The 24824-nt window shown below is 59.1% G+C and overlaps 1 protein-coding gene across 1 annotated transcript in view; it reads left to right on the top strand.

Moving 5' to 3' along the window:
• The first annotated feature begins 3855 nt into the window (after positions 1-3855).
• Positions 3856-24824, top strand: part of TIMP2 (TIMP metallopeptidase inhibitor 2) — a 48353-nt gene continuing 27384 nt past the window's right edge. Inside the window, exon 1 of the mRNA XM_047833711.1 lies at positions 3856-4283. Within this exon, the coding sequence (XP_047689667.1) occupies positions 4151-4283 (133 nt within the window). The 5' untranslated portion in view covers positions 3856-4150. The remainder of the gene's footprint in view (positions 4284-24824) is intronic.

Raw genomic sequence — 24824 nt, 5'->3', positions numbered from 1 at the left:
CAAAAACGGAGCCTTGTTGATCTGCTCTGCATTTTGCTTTTCTTGAGCCTGAAGGTTTTATTGGTTTCCCTAAGCTAGTGGTTATCAACCAGGCGGTTTTGGTCCCACCCAGGGACATTAGGCAATGTCTGCAGACATGTTTGGTTGTCACCACTTGGTGGTGGTGGGGGGGGGGGACCCTTGGCATTCAGGGGGTGGAGAAGAGGGATGTTGCTCAACACCTCACAGCGCACAGGGCGCGCCCCTCCCCCACCGGAGATCAATCGGGCCCAGAGATCGGCGTCACCGAGGCAGAGAAGTCAGCCCTGGCCGCAGAGGGTTAATAATTTAATTAATGAGCAAATAGGAACATGGACCGTCCTTATAGCGTCTGCTGCTGGTCGTTAAGACGCTGACTGTGCAGAGAGCCACAGCCCATATTCTGGCCACAGCCGGACTCAGCTTCTTGTCACCGTGGATGTCCTGCGGTAAACAGCCCCACCAAGGAACACGGAGGACAGATATCTGGGCGGATGCAGCGGGTGGCGGGGGGGTGGGGTGGGGAGGGAGGGGAGTACCACCTGCCTTCTATGGTCATGAGTCAGAAGCCCAGAGTGGACAGGGGCCCGTCGTGACCCTGATCCCTCTCTGGGGGCCACCTGTCACACAACCACAGAAACCTCCCAGACGGTCAGGTGTACGGACAAGCCCCCCCCCACCCCCCCGACCCAGGAGCTGCCCGAGACATCGCCGCTGTTCTGTATCTAGCCTCCTGGGCATGTGGGGCCAACCGTCATGCCTGTAAGTTACACGGAGCGTCTGGCTCTCTGGAACCTGCTGGAAGGAGGTGGAGGCTTCAGCTCCGCTCCAGCTGCCTCTCGGGAGAGAACACTCCATGCTCAGGAGGCAGGAGATCTCCTCCAAACTGAGAGAGTGAGTCTACGGAGAAGACGCATTCCCAGGGCTCTCCCAGTGCTGGGTGGACAGAGCCTGGCTCTCCCGGGCCTGCTGCCCGGGGCCCGTGAGGTCACTCTGACTCTGTTTACCTGACAGGAGCAGGAGGGAGGAGCCATTGGCATTTCCTCCTGGCTCCCGACAGTGTTTACTCTGTCAGGCCAAGCCCGGGACACGTTTGCTGGGTGTGCCCCGACACGGGTAGGACAGGCAGCGGCTCTTGGTGAGGGAGGCAGGGGCAAGCTGTGAGTTTCTGGTAGACGGTGGTGGGCCCACGAGTGTGGTCTGAGGGTCCCGGAAGTCCCCCCTCCCCGGCTGGCCCGGCAGGTCCGCTTCCCCCTGTCTGTCCTAAGACTCAGCCCAGAGTCAGGCTCTGGGGGCAGATACGAGCCCAAGGCCAGAAGGTGAAATCAGAATGGATCCCGGGGGGAATGGGCCAAGGTCTCCTGCGTGGCTCCCCTACTGGCCCACTCCCCCAATATCAACGTAGAGGAGGCTGGGTAGGAGCAAAGGTGACAGAGGGAGCTACCGGCGGCCCGGGGCCTCCTCCCTCCCCACTCTGCATGGATGTGGGCCATGCAGACCCTGTCCTCCTTCTTGGGGGCGTGGTCAGAGCGCAGCCTCGCCTGGCACGTAGCAGAGCGAGCGCTCTTGCGATGGGGCGTGTGAAAGATCACTCTGTTGACATCAGCAGCCAGGTTCTAATGTCCTCCTATCCTCAGTACCTTCCTCATCTGAGGCCTCAGTTTCCTGAGTTGGAAGACAGCACCTGGAAGGCGGGCCAAGGCTGCAAAGAGGAACAGAGAGGCACTCAGGCGGCAGTCAGATGGCTGGAGCCGGTGAGGTGGAGATGGGGGTCGGGGGGTGGGGCGGCTGCTGGGCCCGCATGAGAGTCATTCGATGTGGGGTGGCTCTCAGTAGCAGCCAGCACATGCACCAGATTTTAGAGACCAGGTCAGCCATTCAGAGCAATCCTTTAGGAAGGGGGTTCAATCACCGTTCTGCGGGTGCGGAGGGCGTGGTGGGACCGCGAGGCAGCTGGGCTGCTGAGTCTGAGACCTGCTGGTGCCCTCTGCCCCCACTCCAACCTTTCAGAGAGGTACCTGCGCTGCCCATCTGCTAAAAACCCTCCAAAAGCTCCAAACTCAAAATAAAAGGTGCGTCCCCTCCCCTCCCAGCCCCTCTGACAGCAAATGGGTCCTAGCTGGCCCCTTTTCCCTCACTTCCCCCTCCCTCACTGGCTCAGGGGTCTTTGCACCCACTGCCCATGGGACTTTTGCCTGTTCTGTGGGTTTCTGAATGCCCTGCTCCCAGGACAGTGTCCCTCTGTAGATGCTCCAGTGAGCACTGTGGATGGAAGGGAGGAAGGAAGTCCAGGTCTCTTATTTCCACCCTGGGGCAGCTGGTGTGGCCCCACTCCCCTCTTACACGGCCATCGAACCTACCTCTGGGATCCTCATCACCCTCACCTATACCTGACTGCTCAGGTGTACGTCTTGCCTAAAAGACAGGGCGCCCCTAGGTTGTCTGTTTCATAAACTGACAAATCGATTTTGGATTCTGCAAATTTCAGCAGCATTTTGGTTGTGCCTGTCACAATGAAAGGATGGGGGGGGGGAAATGTTACAGTTTTCTGAATTCACGACTAGAGATCGGACACCATCTCAAAACGACACAATTCTATTTTATGCGAACAAAAGCTGGAAAAGTGACTTTGGGTTTGTCAGGGTGCTAAAAATAACCACTCTGCCTATTTATCTTTGCTCCCAGTTGTGTGCTGCAAAGCGCACACAAACAGAGAGAAACCATTTTCCCCCAGTCTTCCAGTATTTTCCAGTTTCCTATTGAAAGTCAGCATCACACAGTTGCATGAGCAATTACTCCTTAACTGTGCCCTTTTCCTGCACTTACAGCCCTCCTAGATAACACACGCCCTGCGGGCAGGAGGGAGGTCCTGTGTATAACACCACCACCAACCGCAGAGGGGCTGGGGGGCAGCCTCGGTGACAGACAGGTACACGGGGACCCTGGTGGCCACAGTTTGCATGCCATCTGCGCCTCCAAGATCCCGGCCTTTCCTGGAACACAGAACTGTTTTGGGAAAAGTCCTTCAGCCCCACATTTGTGGGCTAAGGGAGGAAACTGTGAGCAGAGCCCAGCAAACGCTCTCCATCCAATCCTACTGCGTCCTGAACTCCAAGGCCCACCCCCCACTGGCTCTTGTTGGCTGGTCAAAAATATGGCCAGTTTATATAAAATCCTGTTTTGTTCATAGTAACCACTCCCCCTCCCCCTCCATGTGAACTGGTCAACCGCACTTAAAATTCTAAGACCTGCATTTGAGACAGGAATCTTCACGAAGCTTCCTGAGGCCACCTACCAAGGGGGGGGCATGGGCAGGGGGCGGCGGGGAATGACCCCTGCTCTGAAGCGCACACATCCCTTTGGCTCCGTCCCTAGCCGAGGGACCCCAGGGGTGGAAGGGAATCAGGCAGCGTACGCCTCCAAGCCGGAGGGGAAGGGGCAGTCGGCGGGCGCCTGGTGCCGTGGAGGGGTGGGCTGCGAGTCCCAAGTGCTGAGTCAGGGCCCCGTGGGCGCTGCCCGCCCCGCGGCTGCCACCCCAACCTCGGGCGATCTCGGGGGGCGCCGGGGGGAGGGGGGCTGCGGGGCGCGGCCGGGGGCCAGGTGCGCAGCTGCGGGCGGGGGTGGGGGCCAGACGTGTCCGCCGGTCTGGGCACAACAAAGCCGAGTTTGGGGGAGGGCGGGGAGGCGCGGGAGGCGCGCGGGGAGGGGGCGGCCCAGAGCTGCCGGAGCCGCATTGGCCGCCCGCCACCGGGGGGCGGAGCCGGCTCACCCCGGAGCGCAATAAAAGGCCGGCTCGGCCCGCGCCCGCAGCGCACGCATCCATAGAAGGCAGTGGAAGCCGCCGGCGCCGGGTCGCGCGCTCGCTCGCTCGCCCGCCCGCCCGCCCGCCTCGCCGCCCCCACCCGTCTCCTCGCCGCCGCGTGAGCCGCGCCCCACGCCCCGCGCGCCCCCCTCTCCGGCCCGCGACAAAGACCCGGGAAAGTTTGCGCGGGCGAGCGCGGGCCAGGTGCGGAGGGCGCGCCCGCGGAGCGCAGCGAGCCCCGCGCGGCCCCGGCGCGCCCAGAGGCCAGCGCTCGCAGAGCCGGCGGAGGCGGCCGAGCCCCGCGCCCCGCGCCCCGCGCCCCCGCCCGCCATGGGCTCCGCGGCCCGCAGCCTGCGGCTCGCGCTGGGCCTGCTGCTGCTGCTGGGGACGCTGCTGCGCCGGGCCGACGCCTGCAGCTGCTCCCCGGTGCACCCGCAACAGGCGTTTTGCAATGCAGACGTAGGTAAGGACGGCGACCCCGCCCCGGCCCGGTGCCCGCCTCCCCGAGGGTCCGCGGGCGCCCCGCCCGCCCGCAGCTGGCCGAGGGGCCCACGCCCCGGACCCTGGCCCTCGGGCCTTCTCGAATCCTGCAAGTGGACGCCAAAATCGCACTTTTTTTTCCACCCCCTTCCGTCTCCCTTTCTTTGCTTCTCTGCCGAGATGCTTCTCAACCTCAAAATTCCACCGAAATTCCGCTGCAGCTCCAGCCCCAGAGAAGGGAGCCAGGGAACGGATCGGGTTTTGGCAGGCGGAGGGCCCTGGGATGCCAGCGCGGGGGGCGGGGAGAGTGGGGGGACACAGCGTGGGACGGGGAGAGTTCCGGCGCCGGGGGGCTGGAGGCCTGGGGACCCCGGGAGAAACTTGCACGGATAACATGGAGCTGGCCTTCTGTGGCCTGGAGCTGAGTGCCAAAGGGCTTCTCTGCCTGGGCCCCTCCCTCCAGCCCCGTTTGGGGGTTCGCAGGATTAAACTGGGGCAGAGTGGAAGCTTCCCTCCTCTGGCCGGCTTCCCTGTGCTCAGAGGGGCAGCCCCGAGAGGCAGCTAGAGCCCCAAAGGCAGCTCCTTAATCTGCACCCTGCCCAGGGGGCACCCAACCCAGGGCCGTCGGGGGAGAGGGAGGAGGGTCCTTGAGTGGTTTGCACCCGGTGAGTGCTTTTTCAGGACATGCACAAGAACGAGGCTGTGTGGGGCAAGTGGGGTTGTGTGGCTGTTTAGAATCCTCAAGAAAATATCTGTTACCCCCAGGACTCCTTACCCCCCCCCCCTCCAGTGGTGGGAGCAGGCAAGGGAGGGAGGAGAAGCCAGATACTAGGTGTGATCCACGCAGGGGCTGGGACAAGTGGGGAGAAGCCAGCAGAAATGGGAGGAACCAGCTGGGCCCCAGAGGTTTCCATGCAGGCCTCCAACTGCCCTGGTGAGGGTCAGCCAGGTTCTCCTGGGCCAAGTTCAGTTGAGCCGGAAGGACAGATGCCCAGCAGGTGGGCCACTGCAGCCCCCTATCCTGCCCCCCCCCCACCACCACCCCCAGGCTTTTCAACAGGTTTATGTTCTGCTCCTGAGTCTCAGCCAGCCAAGCATCCGGTTGCCAGGCCACATGTGGTGGGGCTGGCCACCCTCACCTGTGCAGATGCAGAGCCAGGGTCTCTGGGTTTCTTCTGTTGTCAGCCATGCCCTTCTCATCCCCCCACCCCCACCCCCATGGCTGCTGGCCACACCCCAGCTGGCCCTCTGAGCTGTTGCCAGCCCAGGAAGTGTTCGTGGGTTCTTATCTGTGGGCCTCACATGGCTGTGGCCACCTGGGCGTGGGACGTGGTCCATGCTTACGGACTAGTTTTCCGTAAAACCCGAGTTGGAGGGAGGTAAGGTCGGCTCCCCGATTTGGGTTTGGTGCTCAGCAGGATTTGAGGGCGATGCACATCGGCCTCCTTCTGGGGTGTCTGCTGGGAGTCCCGGCCTGGCCAGGCCCCTTTGCTAAGAGCGAGGCCATACTTCTGACCATCAGGCCATGGGGCAGGATGGTCCCAAGGCCCAGAAGGAACCGAGTCTTGCAAGGTGCTTGGGCTTGGTTCACAGGCACCAAGCAGGAAGGGGCTGGCCCTGGAGACCACCTCACACTCTTTGGCCCCGAAGGGAGAATTCCTGGCCGCGTCCTGGCCCAGTAAGCTGAGACAGCAAAGGGTCGGGGTCGAGGGGCTTCTTGCTTTGTGGTTCCTCTCTCTTCCGCCTGGATCTCCTGGCATTTGTGTCCCAATTCTCCAAATCAGAAGCATTGGAGATCCTAGACTTTTAACCCCGTCTCAGCTCGGAGGCCGGTCGGGGTACCGACGCCAGACTTGCATTGCGACGCCCAGTTCGTTAGAGTCCCGTGGCTGCTGTAGCGAATCACCAGAAACTGGGGGGTGAAGGGGGGGTGCTTAAAACAACAGGAATTGCTTCTCTCACAGTGTAGGGGCCCAAAGCCCCAGATCAAGGTGTGGGTAGGATTGGCTCCTTCCGGGGGCCCCGAGGGGGAATTCGCTCTAGGTCTCTCTCGCAGCTTGGTCTGGCTGCTGGTGCTCCTTAGCTTGTGGACGCGTCCCTCCAGCCTGCGCTCTGTCTTTACGTGGGTCCGTCTGTGTGCGCGTCTGTCCAAATCTCTCTCTCCTTAGAAAGACCCCGATCACTGAGTTTCGGGCCCACTTGAATCCAGCATGACATCATCTTAACGTGATCACATCTGCAGAGACCCTATTTCCAAATAAGGTCACGTACGCAGGTTTCTGGGTGGACCTGAATTTTAGGGGGAAGCTCGTCACACACCGGCTGCCCCGGTCGGCCCCTCTGTGTTCGATCTCCTTGGGATACAGAGCCGAGGCACCCCAGGGTGGCCGTGGAGTAAACCTCACGGTGAAGGCCGTGGCCCTTCTGTGTCTGCTTCTCTTTTAAGTCCTGCTTGTATTCCCCGCTCTGGCCCAGAACCGAGTTGCCTGGGACTCTTTTAGAGACCACTCAAGGCTGGGTCCCTTTGTAAATACAGAGGGCCGGGCCTGGACCTCAGCTCTTGTGGTTTTAAAAGCGCCACAGGTGATTCCGTGCCACCACGGCCGGCTGTGGCCGCGACCCAGGGGCCCGTGAAGGGTGATGGCCTCACACACACTGGGGTTACTAAACGCTGACCTTGAATGTGCTGTGCTGGCTCCTTTAATTGTCGGCTGGACGCAGGCTCGTTAACTGGCTTGGTGTCTACGAGAGGCAGTTGGCTTAAGAAATAGTCCGATCTCTGTCTGCCTGCCTGTGTAAGGATTTCTGGGAGCTTGTAGGACCGGAACTGTGCTCAGGAAAAGGAGCTCATGATGAGGTTGTGAAATTTACGATGAAGGGAGCAGTAGGTAAGACCTGGGTCCCTCCTGGAAGGCCTTGTTCCCCATCCTTTCCAGGCAAATGAGGACAAACGGGAAACGTTTCCTGTCTCAGCCCTGCTCCCATGTGCTGCTGGCCCGTCTCCTACCACCTAATGGAGTCCGTGGCCGTCTACCGCGAGCCTGCCCAGCCCCCAGCCCCCGGCACCTGGCCACAGACCAGCTTTGGGCCTTTTTTTCAAGCAGTACCACCACGGAGGGAGCCTCCAGACACTGAGCCAGCTGAGAGACTTGGCCAGTTTGGGAGTCCTGGGTCAATCCAGGAGCTCCCTGGATCTGGCAAAGAAAATCTCACTTCTGGCTTGGGTGGCAGCACCCAAGGCCACGTGGCTCCAGAAGAGTGGCCCACGATGGCGTCTTTCTCAGGGTGCTCCCATCTCCAGACCCTGCTCTCGGCAAACCCCCTGGCGATCTCTGGCAGAGCGGAGAAAGGCCCACCACCAAGGTCGCTTGCCGGTTGCCGGGCCGGGCGGGCCAGACCGTGGCCACCTGCAGAAAACACACAGCGAGCATTCGGAAATGGCCGTGTCTTCACTGGATGCACGTGTCCGGGAAGACCAGGGCAGATAAGACTCCAGTGAGTTGAATCAGGCCCTAAGTGCACGGGGGCCGGGTGGGGGTGGCTCTTTAAAACTGCCGTTGGCGACTCCTATAGAGTGCTTGCCCGCTTGGTGTTGTGTATACCCTTTCACGGCGGGCTGTGTTTCAACAAGCCGTTATGGCGTGGCCGGCTCCGCCCCACGGGAGGCATTGTCCCCCGCCTTAGGAGGGGACCTCCGGACACCAGTGCCAGGTGGTGTGGGAGTGCTGGGTGTGTCAGGGTGGGCAGAGCCCCGCAGTCCCCAACCCTGATGGCCACACTCCAGGTGCTTTGGGTAAATGATAAATCAAGTACCTGTGTGAGAGGGGAATGCATTTTTAGGATCTGGAAGTAGCAGGTTTTGAAGGGAGGGGGGCCACGGAGGGGACTGGAGCCCCTGGGCCCGGGTTTGGACAGTGTCCCTGGAAGGATGCATTCTCCCCAGGGAGTCCCTGGAACCTGGGCTGCTGGCATTTCCCGGGGTTGGGAGACAGAGGGCGGAGATGTATCCTAGACACACGCGTGCAGGTGGTGCCGGGCGTGGCCGGTGGGTGGAGGGAGCTCTCCCCACACCGTGGCCCCTGCCTGTGGGCTGAGGACTTGGTGTCAGCCTGCAGCCGGGACCCGCTCGGTCCTCCTCGGGAATTTGCGGTTGGGGCCTGTGGTCTGTGAGCGGCAGGTGGGCTGGGCCCCTGCCTCTCTTCTGTGCTGTCTCAGCTGGGCCGCCGGGCAGACCCCCGTGCCGGGCGCACGGTCCAGGTCCAGTGGTGGCATTTGAGCGCATTGAGAACAAGGATGTGGACCCCTTCCCAGGCTTATGGGGTTGGCGGGGAGGGAGGGCGTGCAGCCACCCTAGGCCAGATGCAGAGCCACTGACCCGAGGCCCGAGGCCTGCAGGTGTGGGTGAACCCCTCAGATTCCCAAGTGGCTAAGAGATCTACCCGGAGGACCCTGGGAAATGCAGCAGGAGAGAGAAGGGCCTGGAGGAGACCAGAGAAGAAAGAACAGCGTGGTGGGCGGGGCCAGTGCTTCTCCCCTGCGCCAGACGCTCCCTCACCCTTCCGCAAGCACGCGCACAAGGGACCAAGGACAGGTGGCCCCATGACTAGGCTGGTTTTCCTGGAAAGAGAAAAGCAGAGCTGAGGAGCCAAGGTGGGAGAGTGTGAGCCCTGAATCTGAGGACAGGGCTGGGGGACCATGCACCCAGACGTGGTTAGGTGCATCATCCGTGGCGGCAGCGTGGGGGTGTGCCGAGCAAAGGGACCACCCACCCGGGGAACGGTGAGAGAGAGTTCCAGGTGCAGAGCAGGGGGGCGAGGGGCCAGATGACCCCTCCGTGGTGTATCACGTGCAATGTGTCCCTTCCCAGGGCCCCAAGGCAAGCCTTTGAGGATGTGCGCCTGTGGATGACAGCAGGGGTGGCCCCGGGAGTTGGCTAGAAGGCAGATGTCTGAACTGGTCCCGAATTGGAGCCTTGTGGCTCGGGGCATGGGCACTGGTATTTTTTATTTGGAGTGTGCACCTGGGAGAGGGGCAGAGAGGGAGGGAGAGAGCGAATCCCAGGCAGGCTCCACACTGTCGGCACAGATCCCCGTGTAACGCTTGGTCTCTCCAACCGTGAGATCATGACCTGAGCCAAAATCAGGAGCCAGATGCTTAACTGACTGAGCCACCCAGGCCCCTCATGGGCATTGGTACTTATAAGACTGTCCAGGTGATTCTGGTACCTGCCAATGTTTGCACAGAGCAGTTGTCTCCAGTGTGGGCTACTCAGGACACTTTTGGTTTGAGAAAAGAATGTTCTCGGGGCTCCTGGGTGGCTCAGTCAGTGAGGTATCTGGCTCTGGATTTCGGCTCGGGTCATCATCTCCCGGCTTGTGAGTTCAAGCCCCGTGTCAGGCTCTACACAGTCAGTGCAGGATTGACAGCTTGGGATCCTCTCTCTCTGCCCCTCACCCGCTCATTCTCTCTCTCTCTCTCTCTCTCAAAAAAAAAAAAAAAAAAAAAAAGAATGTTCTAGATCTTTAGTATAGGCATTGACAGCAGTACTTGTACATAACTTTAAATGGGTAGATAGGTCTTGAGGCTGCTTGGCCAGACTTCTGTCTTGGTGCTAAAGGGTCTGAGCAGGTGTGGAGACAGAGGGCCGTGGGGGTGTCCGGCCAGGGGTTAAGCAGGTAGATGAGATGCCTAGAGTTTGGGAGCAGAGGTGGCTGAGGGAGGCGGGGAAGGGGGACTTCCAGACGGAGGGATGGTCAGGAGCACCTGTGTCTCAGAGGGCAGGTAGGATGAAGTTGACTCCCCCATCCAGACCTGGGAGCCCCCAGGACCCACTCCCCCGGCCCCTTGAGGCCTGAACTGGCTGGAATCCTTCGGTGCCTCCGTCGTTGTGTGGACGTGCGGCTCCAGGGAAAAGTGCACAGGACCCAGAGGCATCGTGTTTTGCAGCTGACAAAATTGGATCCGCTGTGTCTGAATAGTACCCCAGGTTAGGCTTCTGGAGACCCCAGCAAGGCGGACTGCACAAGCGTTTACTCTAAGAATCACATCGAGGTGGAGTCTTTCTAAGGAAGGGTCCTATCCTGGGCCGTAGGGACATCTATCCAAAGATAGACTAGGGGGTGGTGGCGGGGGGGGGGGGGGGGGGGCGGGGGACACGGGTCTTGAGCCCTGAAACCACAAGCAAAGCCGTGTGTCTGTGTGTGCGCACGCGTATGTGTGTGCGTGCCCGGATTTTCCGAGGCAGGGGCGGTGGCTTCCACCAGATTCTCAGAGGGCTGTGTGACCTCCAAGAGCCGGTTCGCTACCGTGGAAACAGCCATTGTATGGCCCGTAGGGGAGAGTGGAGAACGTGGGGAGAAGTGTCACTGGAACCGAAATGCGGGCAGCTCTGAGCCCGGGTGCGGCAGTGGAGTCTGGAGTCCCGGCGATGGGACCCACTGCAGGATTTTGTGCGCCCCCCCCCCCCAACTGTTAGATGCCAGGGTGGGGGAGGGGCACAAAGCTGCGGGGAGGAGAGCGATTTTTTTTTTAATGTTTTATGTATTTTTGAGACAGAGACAGAGCAGGAGCAGGGGAGGGGCAGAGAGACAGGGAGACACAGAACCGGAAGCAGGCTCCAGGCTCCGAGCTGTCAGCGCAGAGCCCGATGTGGGGCTCGAACTCACAAACCGTGAGATCATGACCTGAGCCGAAGTTGGACGCTTAATGGACTGAGCCACCCAGGCGCCCCGATTTTAAGGGGCCTGCAGTTCTCCAGGAGCCCGTGCCTGCAGTGGGGGAGGTCTCGGGAGACAGAAGGCAGGTGTAGCAACTGGTGGGCCTGGTGGGGAGGGAAGGGGCGGGAAGGGCTCGTGGGGGCTCGTCTCTGGAGTTTGCCCTCAGTGCCCAGAGACCAGGTATCCCCTCACGTGCTCAGGGCTACCCTCCCCGTTTAGTTCTGCTGGGATACAGAGCCTGGGTCTACACGGGAAAGCCTCTGGCCGTGGCTCAGCAGATGGTGGAAAATCGGGGTGGGCGGGGGGGGCCCAGGAGGGAAGGGGGAGTAGAACACAGAGGGGAAGTCGAGTCAGCAGGAAACGAGGGAGCTGGCTTTTATAACAAGCCTGTTAGGGAGGCCGCCGTGCAGCCCCATGCCGGCGTCCAGAGGGGTGAGGTCCTGGGCCGGTGCCCTCTGCCTCAGTTTCTCCAGCTCCAAACAGATGGCAAATTACTTACTTGCTAGGGTTGTGGGCGAGGATCACAAGAACAAGCAGAGGTAAAATGCTTAGGACGCTGCTCACAGGGGGTTCTGGTGTGTGTGTGTTTTGGGGGGGGGGGTGTTCGCTGTCTCCACGTGAGACCCTGTGCTGTGCGCACCACCCCCACCGAACAGAGCAGAGGCCGTGGTGATCGATCGCACAGGGAAGGGAGCTGGGGAGACACAGGCCGGGTTCCCGGGCCGCCTGCGGGCAGCCAGGCAGGAAATCATCCTAAGTTTGGGAAGGGCACAGGACGGGGACCGTGACAATAACAGCTGTTGCTAGTAAGTGCCGAGTGCTTGGAGGTATGTCCGCGTGTTCCTGGTGTTAGCCCTGCCCGTTCAGTTGTTATCCCCTTCTATAGAAGGTCACGGTGAGGCACGGCTGATGAGGTCACTTGCTCGGGGTCGTGCAGCGGGCAGGTAGCGGAGAAGACAGGAGGTGTTAATAGAGGAGCCCGACCTTCGGGATTCTGAGCCACGAGAGCTTGGCTGGGGCGGGAGGGTGGAGGGTGGAGGGTGAGAGACCTCTCGCTCAGAGGTTATAGCCCATCGACTGCAGATGAGCAAATAAATGAAGCTCTATCCTGACAGCAAAATATTCAGCTGTCATTTTCAGCGGTGTTCTGGATTCACGTTTGTGACCTAGAAGAATCTTTAGGACGTATTTATTTTAAGTGTTTTTTGTAAATGTTTTTATTTATTTTTGAGACAGAGAGAGACAGAGCAGGAGCAGGGGAGGGGCAGAGAGAGAGGGAGACACAGAATCCGAAGCAGGCTCCAGGCTCCGAGCTGTCAGCACAGAGCCTGCCGCGGGGCTGGAACTCATGGACTGTGAGACTATGACCCTGAGCCGAAGTCGGACGTTTAACTGACTAAGCCACCCAGGCGCCCCAGGACGTGTTTATTTTAAAAGCCCAGTTGCACTGAGTGCTTTCAAATTTATTTTATTTTATTTATTTAGTTTTATTTATTTTATTCTTTAATTTTATCTTATTTTGTTTATTAGTTTTTAAATTTTATTTAAATCCAAGTTAGTTAAACTGTTGTGTAATACTGGCTTCAGGAGTAGAAATCAGGGATTCATCACTTACATACAGCATCCGGTGCCCATCCCAACAGGTGCCCCCCCCTTAATGCCCATCCCCCATTTAGCCCCTCCCCCCCACCCAACTCCCCTCCAGCAGCCCTCAGTTTGTTCTCTGTATTTAAGAGTCTCTTACGGTGTGTCTCCCTCTCTCTTTTTGTCTTATGTTTCCTTCCTTTCCCCCATTTTTATTTTTTTAGGTTTATTTTCATTTATTTCGAGAGAGAGAGAGAGAGAGTGAGCAGGGGAGAGACAGAGAGAGAGGGAGACTAAGCCCAAACAGGCTCCACGCCGTCAGCACAGAGCTGGGCTCGGACCCTGTGAATCGTGAGATCATGACGTGAGCCGAAATCATGGGTCAGACTCTTAACCAACTCAGCCACCCAGCACCCCTGGTTTCGCATTTTAAACATTCTCTCCCCCGGGGCGCCTGGGTGGCTGAGTCGGTGAAGCGTCCGACTTCGGCTCAGGTCATGATCTCACAGTCTGTGGGTTCGAGCCCTGCATAGGGCCCTGTGTTGACAGCTGGGAGCCTGGAGCCTGCTTCGGATTCTGTGTCTCCCTTGCTCTCTGCCCCTCCCCTGCTTGCACTCTGTCTCTCTCTCTCTCTCTCTCTCTCTCTCTCTCTCTCTCAAAAATAAACATTAAAAAAGAGGAAAAGGAAATGTAAGGACAGAGTGAGGTTTCCTCAGGAGGGGAGAGGCGGAGGAGAGGCCCCCACGTGATCGGGTGAGGGCGCTGAGCCTGGGGACACGTGCCGCCCCAGAGCCGCCTGACTTTGCCTTGGGTCCCCCGAGAAGCGGGCACACTGAAGGGTTCGTGGCCCCTCAGAACACCCGTCATGCTTTACCCGCCTCGGAGACGGGCCGTGAGTTCCATCGGCTTTACTGAGGTGCGGTTCCCGTATGGCTGTTCATCTGTTCCAGGTGTAGGAGTCTGGTTTTTATTTTTTTTTTTTTTATTTTTTTTAAATTTTTTTTTCAACGTTTATTTATTTTTGGGACAGAGAGAGACAGAGCATGAACGGGGGAGGGGCAGAGAGAGAGGGAGACACAGAATCGGAAGCAGGCTCCAGGCTCCGAGCCATCAGCCCAGAGCCTGACGCGGGGCTCGAACTCACGGAGCGCGAGATCGTGACCTGGCTGAAGTCGGACGCTTAACCGACTGCGCCACCCAGGCGCCCCAGGAGTCTGGTTTTTAGTACATTCGCGGGGGTGAGCGGCCGTCACCGCTGGCTGATTTCACAAGGGCCAGGGGACCCTGAGCTGGGTTCCCTTTGCGGTTTCTTAGCGGGAGGCGTGGGGTGGCCTTCAGCCTCCTCCCACCACTGGAGCCTGCTGTTCTAACCCGGTGTCCTGGGCTGCAGCCCCGTGCGCCAGGAGTTCGAGGCCCACAGCGGCTTCTGAGCCGGGCAGCAGAGCCGAGCGGTGGGCAGTGTGGCACACAGAGCCCGGTCGGGGGCCGTTGGGCCCCGGCCGGACCCAAGCCGAGCCCTGGGCCGTCGTGAGGGCCGGCTGCACGTGTGGGCTTTCTGGTGCTGGCTCCCCTCTCCCCTGTTGGCCTGTGGGGTGTCACTCCCCGAACTGACCTCAAAGATACGGAGAATCCACCCCCCCTCCCCCTTCTGGGCTCAAGCCGGCGAGCACAGTGGCAGAGATGAGCTGCAGGGCAAAACCCCGGCTTTCTGCCGTGGAACGTTCCATGGGCAGAGAGACCCCGAGATCACATCGGTGTGTCCTTGGGGACAGGACCTGGCTTGGGGTGAGGCTTTACTTGTCCCTTTCTGGTCTATACCCTGGAGATGTTGGTTGGGCCTTCCTGGCAGCCCCATGAGGGGCTGGGGGCACCTTCACAGAGCCGGTGAGGCACGAGACCGCAGCACCGGGCTTTGCCCTCACCCCTGTCACTGTCATCGAAGGCGCTGGTTAGAAAGCATTTCAACTGCTGATTCTTCACCAAGGGCGGGATGAGAAAGCGGACCGACATGTTAGAGAAAGAAGACAAAGTAGAAGGTACTGGGAGAAAGGCCAGCCAGAAGTGGTTCCGAATCCCAACCCCTGTGCCCGTCTGAGTCTCCATTTCCTCTTCTGTACGAGCAGGATTGAACTTCTGGAGGCCGTGCCCTCGTAGACGCCGAGTAAGGCTCTGCGAAAGAGTGCGGTGCAGGGGGAGGGGGGCCTTGACGGTCGTCGGTCCCCCCGCTGCACCCAGGATTCTGAGACCCAGCACGATGCTCCGTCCCGGAGCTCTTTAGGGAGAGGCCGCAGCTGGCGCGGGAAATAAACCTGCATCGTTCCTGGCCAGCTCTGGCCGCTGAAGCCCAGCCGGGCTGTCCTGGGGCCAGCTCGCGGCAGCTGCCTTCCTCCCCCCCGTCCGGATGGGGACTTCGGGGCTCGAGGGTGGACTCACGGTGAGGCCACGTGTCAGGAGGACCGTGTGCTTGATGATCACACGAGATCGTAGCGCCAAGGAGAGATTGTGCCTTCGACCGTCTGCGGCTCCGCCTCTGTGGCTGGTCACGCCCGGTGACTGAGAGTTCACCGTGCCGCGTTGGCTGACCCTCCCCAGGCCACCGTGTCCTCCCCCAGGTCCCGTGAGGTGCAAGAGAGCGGAAAGCAAGGACAGGAGTGAGAATAAAGCCAGGAGTGTGTTGCACGCAGAGGTGTGGGGGCAGTGATACCGTTTGGGCCGTGTGTCTTGCGTGTTGACACGTACCAGCGGGATCTGGGCTCACATCACCACCGGGTGCTGCCACGCCGAGGAAGATTACCTGACCCTTTCCCCAGGTCACAAGGCCACTGGGCGTCCCGGCCGCAGTCCCAGCCCGGAGTCCAGGGTGCTTTGGAGAGCTGGCGCTCCATTTGTCAGGGGCCGGGAGAGAGGGGACTTGGCATCACTTGTGGGCTTCAGGTCCGTGGAGAGGGTCCTGTTCCGTTCGGAGGAGAGTGCGCGTTTCAGGAGGATTGTGGCGGCCCCTGTGGCCGGTTGGCTTTGGGGGCACGTAAGGCGCCCTGCTTTTTGGGTACAGGGTTATTAGTTGGACGTGTATACCCAAGTGCTCTCCTGGGGGCTTCTGTCTACAGCTCTCCTAGCATTTAGCCTTCAATTTTTAAGTCTCTGGGAGGAAAGGACCAGCCTGGCATCTCAGGAGCGGGGGAGGGTTGTGCTAGAGCAGGGCCAGGATGCAGGCCGCCCAGTTGTGTACATCTTGTCCCCTCATCCGAGGTGGCTCCGGGACGGAGAAGGAAGGAACAAATCTATAGCGGCCTTGGCTTTTTGTGCACCAGTTCTGGAAGGCAGGGATTGAAAACCCAGGGCTCATCGCCCCCAATTGTACGTCTCTTAGATGAAGATACCAGCTGTCGAGGCCTTCCCAGCACAGAAGGGCCTCCCGTGTCCCTTCCTGGTTACGAGGCCTCGGTGAGGCCGCTGTCCTCTCCTGTCTGGACGGGGACTGGTTGGATGACTCACCCAAGGTCACGCAGCTGAGGGCTCAGGCCAGGAATGCAAGGAGCCTGGTCCTGGCACGCGTCTCTAGAAATGGGACCGGATGTCACAGCTTTGGACTTCCCGTGGCTTGGTTCATCTGGCTGAGGGGCTTGCTGTCCTTGGAAGGGCTTGACTGTAGGGTTCTGTCTTAACCCGAGCAGTTGAGAGGCTCGGAAGGGCATTTCGGCCTTGCCACTCGGGGCCTTTAAAAATCAGTCTCCCGTCTCATCAGGCAGCCCTGTATCTAGGCATTTTCTGAGGGAAGGAATTCGGCACACGTGCCAGCGTTCAGTCAGGATATTCATTTCCGTCTCGTTTGTCTTAGGGAAGCGTTAGAAACACCTACATACACAGCAGCAGGGGAGCAGTTAAATAAATCACAGCTTCTGATGCTCTGCGGGACCAAAGGGTGTACGATTTTTGTTTTTTTAACGCGGCGTGTTCAGATGGGGGTGGGAAATGAGACGTTCTCTTACAAGCGTGCGGTTCCTAATTTTTCTATGTTGCGTGTGAATGACACGTGTCGTTTTTGAAGCTCAGGTTCGCGAAGGTGCGGGTCGAACCGCGGAGCGCAGCGGTACGGGCCTGGGCTTGAGCCGGCTGGTCCTACGCCGGTGGTGGGCCCAGAGAGGAAATGCCGTCGAGCAGGGCAGGTCAACGCAGAGCAGGGGAGCTGTTGCTGAGGTGGTGTTAGGAGGACCGGGGCTCGGGAGAAATGTCTTCGACGGTGGTGGCCATACCGGGACGTTCTGGAAGGCCGTCAGGGGCCCCCTAAGCTGTAACATTTGGAAGCCGTGTTTATTCCACCCCCGACCCCCACCCCGAGCTTGTCCCTTGCTGGAGGCGGGTACAGAAGACCATGCTGAAGGGGCTGGGGGGCTGGAGGGGTATTCACTGCAGCAGAAGTAGAACTCCCTGTACCCGCAGGACCAGGAAGAGGGACCCCAACAAAAAGGGGGTGGAGGGGGCAGACTGTGGTTGAGAACTTCGGTGGGAGGTTCCGGCCCCGGACAAAGGCTTTTGTCCCCAAGATTCCCACGATTCAGCCAAGTTCCCGCTAGTAACTTTCTCCTCTCAAGAAACCAAACCCCGGGGCGCCTGGGTGGCTCAATCCGTTAAGCGTCCACCTTCGGCTCAGGTCATGATCTCACGGTTCGTGAGTTCGAGCCCCGCGTCGGGCTCTATGCTGACAGCTCGGAACCTGGAGCCTGCGTCGGATTCTGTGTGTGTCTCTCTCTCTGCCCCTCCCCTGCTTGTGCTCTCTCTTTCTCTCTCTTCCTCAAACATAAACGATTAAAAAAAAAAAAAAAAAAAAAAAAGGAAGAAACCAAGCCCCCGAATCAGTTGCTTTGACTTCTTAAGGCCAAAGTCATGTTCTCCAAACTAAATTTCTTGACTGTCAGATTGGCGGAGGGTGCCCCCCGCCCTAGAAACGAGGTCAGGCATGTCTGGTTTCTTATTTTGGGTGGGTGGGTGACCACAGGGGGCCAGGGCCAGGAGCCCTTCCCCTCCTCGTCTGGTTAGCTCTGCTCAGCAGCGGCGTTCTGTAGGTCCCCGACCTGAGTGGGGACAGAGGCTCTCCGAGGGGGGGGGGGGGGGGCGGCAGCATCTTGGGGATCCCCGACTTTGACTCGGGACAGCTCAGAAGAGCGACCCCCTGGCCCTCCTCACCAGCATGTGCTGCCGGGCCCCTCCTTAAACCCCAAAAGGGCACCCGCGCCCCGACCTTCACGATGTGCCTGTGTGTGTGCTGTCTGTCTGCCCGTCATGCCAGCCGCTTGAAGCAAATCTTCGTGATTGGTAGCCTCCCAACAGGTGTCCTCATAGGCGCTCGCCCTCTGGCTGGCTGGTCACCGTCCCTGACTTCAGCCCTGCTCTGATGTCATAGGCCAGCAGCTCTGTCGTTCCCGCGGCAGCGGCCTGCCTCTGGTCACCGGCTGGGGCAGACGCCGGGCTGCTGGTGGAGGTGGGGAGCTGTGAGTCCAGCCTCCCTCGGCCAGTGCGCCCTGGAGAACCCAGTGCAGGCCGTTCAAAGCTCCAGTGGTGCCCGCCCCTTATCCATCGTGGGGTGGGCTCCGTGTGGGCCCAGCTGTTTGTGGGGGGAGGTCTTACAAGGGCCTTGGGAAGTGGGCCAGTCAGGGTCGCCAGGCCACGTGTCCAGAAGGCTAATTTGAATTTCTTTTTTTTTTTTTTAATATTTATTCATTTTTTGAGAGAGAGAGAGGCAGAGTGTGAGCAGGGGAGGGGCAGAGAGAGAGGGAGGCCCAGAATCCGAAGCAGGCTCCAGGCTCCGAGCTGTCGGCACAGAGCCCGACGCGGGGCTCGAACCCACGAGCCGCGAGATCATGACCTGAGCCGAAGTCGGACGTTGAACCCACTGAGCCCCCCAGGTGCCCCTAGAAGGCGGATTTGAAAGTCCTGCACTAACGGGGCTCTCCATATGCAGCCGGATGGGTGGTGGTGGCTGGGGACAGGGCTGGCGCCGGAGGTCCCTGTCTGAGGGAATGGGGAGAAGTCATCGTGCGGCAAGAACAGCCGTCAGTCGTGGGAGACCCCTGACCAGCACTGGGTACCTGGGGGTGTGAGGTTTCGGGGAAACCCGATGATTGACATAGTCAAGGGACGTTTAGAAAGGAAGCCCCCGGTTGGGTCAGCCGTAGCGGCCCCCTTGGCTAGCCTGATGTCCCCCATGGGTTTGGGAGAGTCTGTGCCTCGTGTCCGTCTCTGAAGCTGGTCGGGGGGGTGTACAGATTTATAAGCCCCACCCTAGGATGTGGGTGCAAAACTCTCCTGTGGGACTTGGCCAGGATTCTTCTTCTACCATGACTCCCCCTGCTCCCAGTGGTTCTGATTCGGCTGGTCCAGAAGCCCAGCTGACTTTAAGAACCACCACTCGGAAACTTGGCTGAGAGTCAGGAAGTGGGCAAACCCCAAGGCTCTGGGCAGCCCAGTGGTTGTATTGTTAGAGGCTAGAGCTCAGAGAAATGGAGTTTAAAATGTCTCTGAGGTTTGTTTCATCCGGGCTTGGCTTGGATGCCTCCAGTGATGGGTGTCTCACTACCTACAAGGCACCCCCAGGATTTCAAGACAGCCATTTAGCAAGTGCTCCTTTCCACCTGGCCAGTTTCCACCTCCCTGTAATGTGTTGCTGGTCTCGCTCAGTCATCTGGAGACACACACAGTAAGTACCACCCTCTTCCCCAAGTAGCTTGCCAAGCATTTGGGTGTTTCCTGGTGATGAATGCCAGCATCTGTGCAGATGGGTGCTGCTGTTACCACTATTTCACAGAGGAGCAGACTGAGGCACCCAGAGTTAAGAAACCTGTGCTGGGTCACACAGTTCATACTCGTCACCACCACATCGTGCTGTTCTAGACTTCTCCATCTCCTTCAAGCTCCTCTCCAGACACTCTTGGTTCCTTAGGATTTTTCTTCCACGGACAGGTTTTTCATTCTCCTCCTGAAGAGAGGCTACAGCCCCTCCCCCCCCCCCCCCCCCCCACCTTGTGGAACTCTCTAGTTTTTTTGTGAATCCTTTCTGGGAAGACCCATCTCTCTAGTATTCAGATTTTCTCCTTAGTGAACTTGTAGTTCTCATTTACGTATATTTCTCTTTCTTTTAATGTTTCTTTCTTTTTTTTTTTTTTTAATTTTAACCTTTATCTTTTGAGAGACAGAGACAGAGCACAAGCAGGGGAAGGGGCAGAGAGAGAAGGAGACACAGAATCCCAAGCAGGCTCCAGGCTTTGAGCTGTCAGCACACAGCCCGATGCAGGGCTCAAACTCATGAGCCATGAGATCATGCCTGAGCCGAAGTCGAACACTTCACTGATGGAGCCACCCAGGCGCCCCTGTTTATTTTTTTTTGAGAGAGAGAGAGACAGACAGAGCATGAGCAGGGGAGGGGCAGAGACACAGAATCCGAAGCGGGCTCCAGGCTCCGAGCTGTCAGCCCAGAGCCCGACATGGGGCTCGAACCCACAAACCGCGAGATCGTGACCTGAGCTGAAGTCGGTCGCTCAACCGACTGAGCCACCCAGGGGAAACCACGTGTATATATTTCTTAATTAGGTTAATTCCGAAGCATTTCATTAGTTACGCTTTATGAAGCTTTGCCCCCGATGCTAAGCAGACATGCTGGCTGTTGACACCTCTTGCCCCCTTAAGGTTATTTCGACACACGTCTGTCGGCTCCGTGCACGTGGGTTGCATCGTCTGCTTTGACGTCTCTGCGGTGCTTGGACGTTCACCGAGCCTTCCCGTGAGCCGGGCTGCCTCGCTCCATCCCGTGGGGTGGCAGCAGGGTGGGCTCCCCGGGTGTGGGCGCGCCTCTTCCACGTGCCCCCCAGCTCCTCTGCGCGTCCCCTCCACGCCCGGCTGGGGTCCGACCGGGGCAGCGCCGGGCCGGACCGTCGCCCTGCTTGTCCGAGGCCTCTCTGTCGCCACAGGTAAAGATCACGCGCGTCCCTGCCGAGCCGCTCCTGCTTTGCGCTTGTGCAGCCGGGGCTGGGGGGGCCCACGTGTGGGTTGTAAACGTCTTCCCGACCCATCGAGTGTTGTCAGGTTTGGTCGGGTGTTCAAGCCTCTTAAAAATCTTCTGAGCTGGAGGTGTGCCTTCTAACGCTGCTGCTGGCTTTCTGTGTCCCCGCGGGGAATTGCAGGCTGGCTCTCCGTGCAGCTGGACTTGGGACGGCTAGACTCACACACTCGTGAACTTGACTCACAGAAGAGCGGTGCCCCGTACTGCAGACTCTGTTTATTCTTCGGGCACAGTTTAACAAGCTCCCTTGTGTGGGTGGCAGGCCACAGGAGTTGGGAGCTGTTGGAGGATAGGGCGCTGGCTGTCACTCTCTGTCTGTCTCACAACCAGGGAGGAGGACATAGGCAGCTATAAAGAGTCAACGTAGAGGGGCGTCTGGGTGGCTCAGTCGGTTGGGCGTCCGACTTGGGCTCAGGTCATGATCTCACGGTTCGTGGGTTCGAGCCCCGCGTCGGGCTCTGGGCTGACAGCTCGGAGCCTGGAGCCCGCTTCAGATTCTGTGTCTCCCTCTCTCTCTGCCCCTCCCCACTCATGCTCTGTCTGTCTCTCTCTCTCTCTCAAAAATAAATATTAAAGAGAAAAATGTCAACCTATAAAACCCAGATTGTATTCGGGGAGGTCACTTAGTATAGAGGAACCTTACCCTACACGTGTCTTTTTCTTTCTTTTCGTTATTTTTTTAGTTTTCTGCATTTTAATTTCTTTCTTATTTATTTTTTTTAATGTTTATTTAATTTTGAGAGAGAGAGAGAGACAGAGCACGAGCAGGGGAAGGGCAGAGCCAGAGGGAGACGCAGAATCCGAAGCAGGCTCCAAGCTCTGAGCTGTGTCAGCACAGAGCCCGACGTGGGGCTCAAACTCGTGAACTGTGAGATCATGACCTGAGCTGACGTCGGACGCTTAACTGACTGAGCCACCCAGGTTCCCCTAGTCCTATGCATTTTAAAAGCCTTTAAGGGAATCTTTATGTTACTGTCCAAAACAGAATCGGGAGCGTTCCAGAAGAGGTCAAGTTTGATCTATTCTGTGTACTCTCAGAGGACAGAAATGATGAACTTTGCCTCTGAGAGGGTAAGCCTTAATTATATGGAGATGTTCTCCCTCTCTGGCCGCACCAGCTAACGGGAGCCTTTCTGTGTCTATTTTTGTGTGTTTCAAAGAAAAGGTGCTAAACCCTGTGACCCAGGCACTGAGCCTGCAGGCCTTTGGAGAGGGCAGGAGTGTCTCTCTAGTTGCTACAGAGCCCAGGGGCCACCGGACCTGGCTTGGGAGACGTGGGTAGGGCTGAGGAGGTGTCTGTTGGTGGAACAAGAAATTGTGCATCCGGGGCGCTGGACCCGGATGGTGGGAGGGGGGCATTTGGGAACGGCGGGGAGCCAGATCACACACTGCCAGCAGGGTCTCCGGCCCGCAGGCCGGGGACTGTGGACCCTGGTGGGTATTGTCTGGGAGCTGGTGATTGCCTGGTGAGCCGGCCGTGCTCTGGGCCCCTCCCTGCAGAGGCTGGGATGGGATCTGCGGGCAGCAGGGCCCCGGAATCTGCATTTTCACCGGCAGTGCAGGGGACGGGGGTGCAGGTGGGCTGTGGGCTGCACCTGGAGACCTGCTGGTGTGGGTGAGAAGATGTCACAGCCCGACCACCAGCTGGGCTAGAATGGTGGCCGAGGACGGAGGAGGAGTGGCCGGGGTCAGGGCAGGGGTGGGGCACAGAGAGCCTGATTAGGGGTCTTTCCGGAGGGGCTCAGGTGGGGAGGGGGCTGGGGAGGAGGCAGATCAAGGCCCTGATACTGGCTAGAGCCACCTACTAGGGCCGCCCTTCTCAAAGTATGGTCCCCGGACCAGAGTATCCCTTCCCCTGGGGGCTCCTCAGAAATCGGAGCCCCCAGCCTCACCTCAGACCTTCCGGATCAAAATCTGACTCTCCGCGAGATTCAGGAAGCACTGGGCTAGATCTTGCCTTTCGATGTTCAAGTAAAATACTCGAATGGGAAAGGGGAGGGTGGTTCATTCGATGACCTCAGAGAAAAGCACCCGGAAAACACTGTGGACCCCCCCCCCCCCGCCGCCGCCCGCTTAGCACGGAAGCTGGGCGCCTCAGAATCCCGAGAGGACAGGTGTCAGGTGGTAAGTTCTTAATTTTGCTTCCAGTTGATTGATTTATTTATTTTGACAGAGAGAGACAGAACAAGCAGGGGAGGGGCAGAGAGAGAGGGAGAGAGAGAATCCCAAGCAGGCTCCGCGCTGCCCGCACAGAGCCCGACACGGGGCTCAAACCCGCGAATCAGGAGATCATGACCTGAGCCTAAAGCAAGAGTCTGACGCTTAACCACCTGAGCCCCCCAGGCGCCCCCGGGTGATCTGACCCCCCTCAGCTGCAGGGTAGGTGTCTCAGATCAGGGGTCTGCCTGCTCAGATTCGAATCCCTGCTGTACTGCCTCTGAGCTGTGTGGCCTCAGACAAGTTACTTAACGTCTCTGAGTCTCGGTTTCCCCATCCAAAAGTGGGGTAGGAATAGAGCTCCTCATGGTGAGACCACGTGGGAGGGGTGGTCGGCTTCTACTGTGTCCCCGCTTCGTAGCCCCGTGGCGTTATGCGTCCTGTACACCGGAGGGAGCCACGGACCCGAGACCCTCCGTCCTGCCTGCCGTCGGAGCCCCTGGTCTGGGCACCTCCCGGCCTCTAATTGTGGCACTGTTGTCCTTCCTGTTCACGGGCGCGGGGTGCCCCGGAGTCTGCTGTGGGCCTGGCGCTTCCCCGCCTCCCGCAGACGGGGTCCCCCCAGCTGCCTGGCAGGGGCCTGTCTCTATCGGAAGGCTGTCTGAGCGACTGCCTGGGGGCGGCCGCCGCGCTGGGGCCGCAGAGGGTGAGAGAGAGAATGGGCCCAGTGTCCGCTTGGCACTAGAGGCCGGTCGGTGACCACCTTCCTTCCGTCTGCTGCTCTGAGCCGGGCTTGTGTAGGGACCGGGGCTGTGGTTTCCCCGAGGGGCGGCAGGCAGCCGGCATGGGGCGGGCAGCCGTCCAGCTCTGGGGGAGCAGGCTTAGGAGACCGGAGGGAGAACCCCAGGACGCTGAGAACACTCTGGGCTTAAGTGAGCGAGCGGGGTCGGGCTTGGAGTGTCAGCACGCAGGAGCCGGGGACGTGGACGGACAGCGAGGGGGGCATCTGCTGGTTATCAGTTCTGGGCTTTGTCCCCAAGACGTCTTTGTCCCCAGATTTTTCCGTTTCATCCATTTGTGTGTCTCCAGGAAAGCCAGCTCAGCGGCTTTGGGGTATCCGCCTCCGGGGGCCTGGCTCAGGGTGATGGAGTGGTGGGGTGCACTCCAGAGTGGGAGAGTCGTGTCCAGACTACTGACCGGGGCCAGTGAGCAGAGGGGGAGCCAGTGGACCGCCGGATCTCGGGGTACACTCTCCCCCCTCCCCGCGGGTATCTTCCAAGGCAGACGAGGGGACAGCCACAGCTCTCCAGACCTCTCTCCCCGTTTGGACACCACCGTGGCCATTCCCGGGTTGGGAAAAGTTCAGTGTTGGGCATCTGAGACTCAGACCCAAGCTCCCCACTTCCCCCGGGAAGGTCGTGTCTTGGGTCACGTGCTTTCCTTTCTCTTGGCCACACGACTGCCGGGTCACCTGACAGATCTGGGTTTGCCTTTTAAAAATCGGCCAAACTCCTTCCCGAAGCAGCCGCACCATCTTGCGTTCCCGCCGGCAGTGTGTGAGGCTTCTGCTTCCTCCCCGTCCTCACCAACACTTGTTATTGTCCGTCTTTTTAATTATGGCCGTAATTCACGCCCGGCGGGTGTGGATGGGACCTTGCTGTGGCTTCAGTGTGCGTTCCCCCGAGGACCGTCCGTGCTGAGCGTCTCGTGCCTTATTAGCGGTGTGCCTCTCCCTTACGGAAGGGTCTGGTTTGATGTTGTGTGTGTGTGTGCCCGTTTAAAAATGGGATTGTGGGGTGCCTGGGTGGCTCAGTCGGTTAGGCGGCCGACTTCGGCTCAGGTCATGATCTCGCGGTCCGTGAGTTCGAGCCCCGCGTTGGGCTCTGTGCTGACTGCTCAGAGCCTGGAGCCTGTTTCAGATTCTGTGTCTCCCTCTCTCTGACCCTCCCCCGTTCATGCTCTGTTTCTCTCTGTCTCAAAAATAAACATTAAAAAAAAATTTATAAAAATGGGA

This window comes from Prionailurus viverrinus, chromosome E1 (genome assembly GCF_022837055.1).
Source record: "Prionailurus viverrinus isolate Anna chromosome E1, UM_Priviv_1.0, whole genome shotgun sequence".
NCBI classification, from domain to species: domain Eukaryota; kingdom Metazoa; phylum Chordata; class Mammalia; order Carnivora; family Felidae; genus Prionailurus; species Prionailurus viverrinus.
Note: the sequence above shows the minus strand (reverse complement) of the source record. Positions and strands in the feature narration are given on the sequence as shown.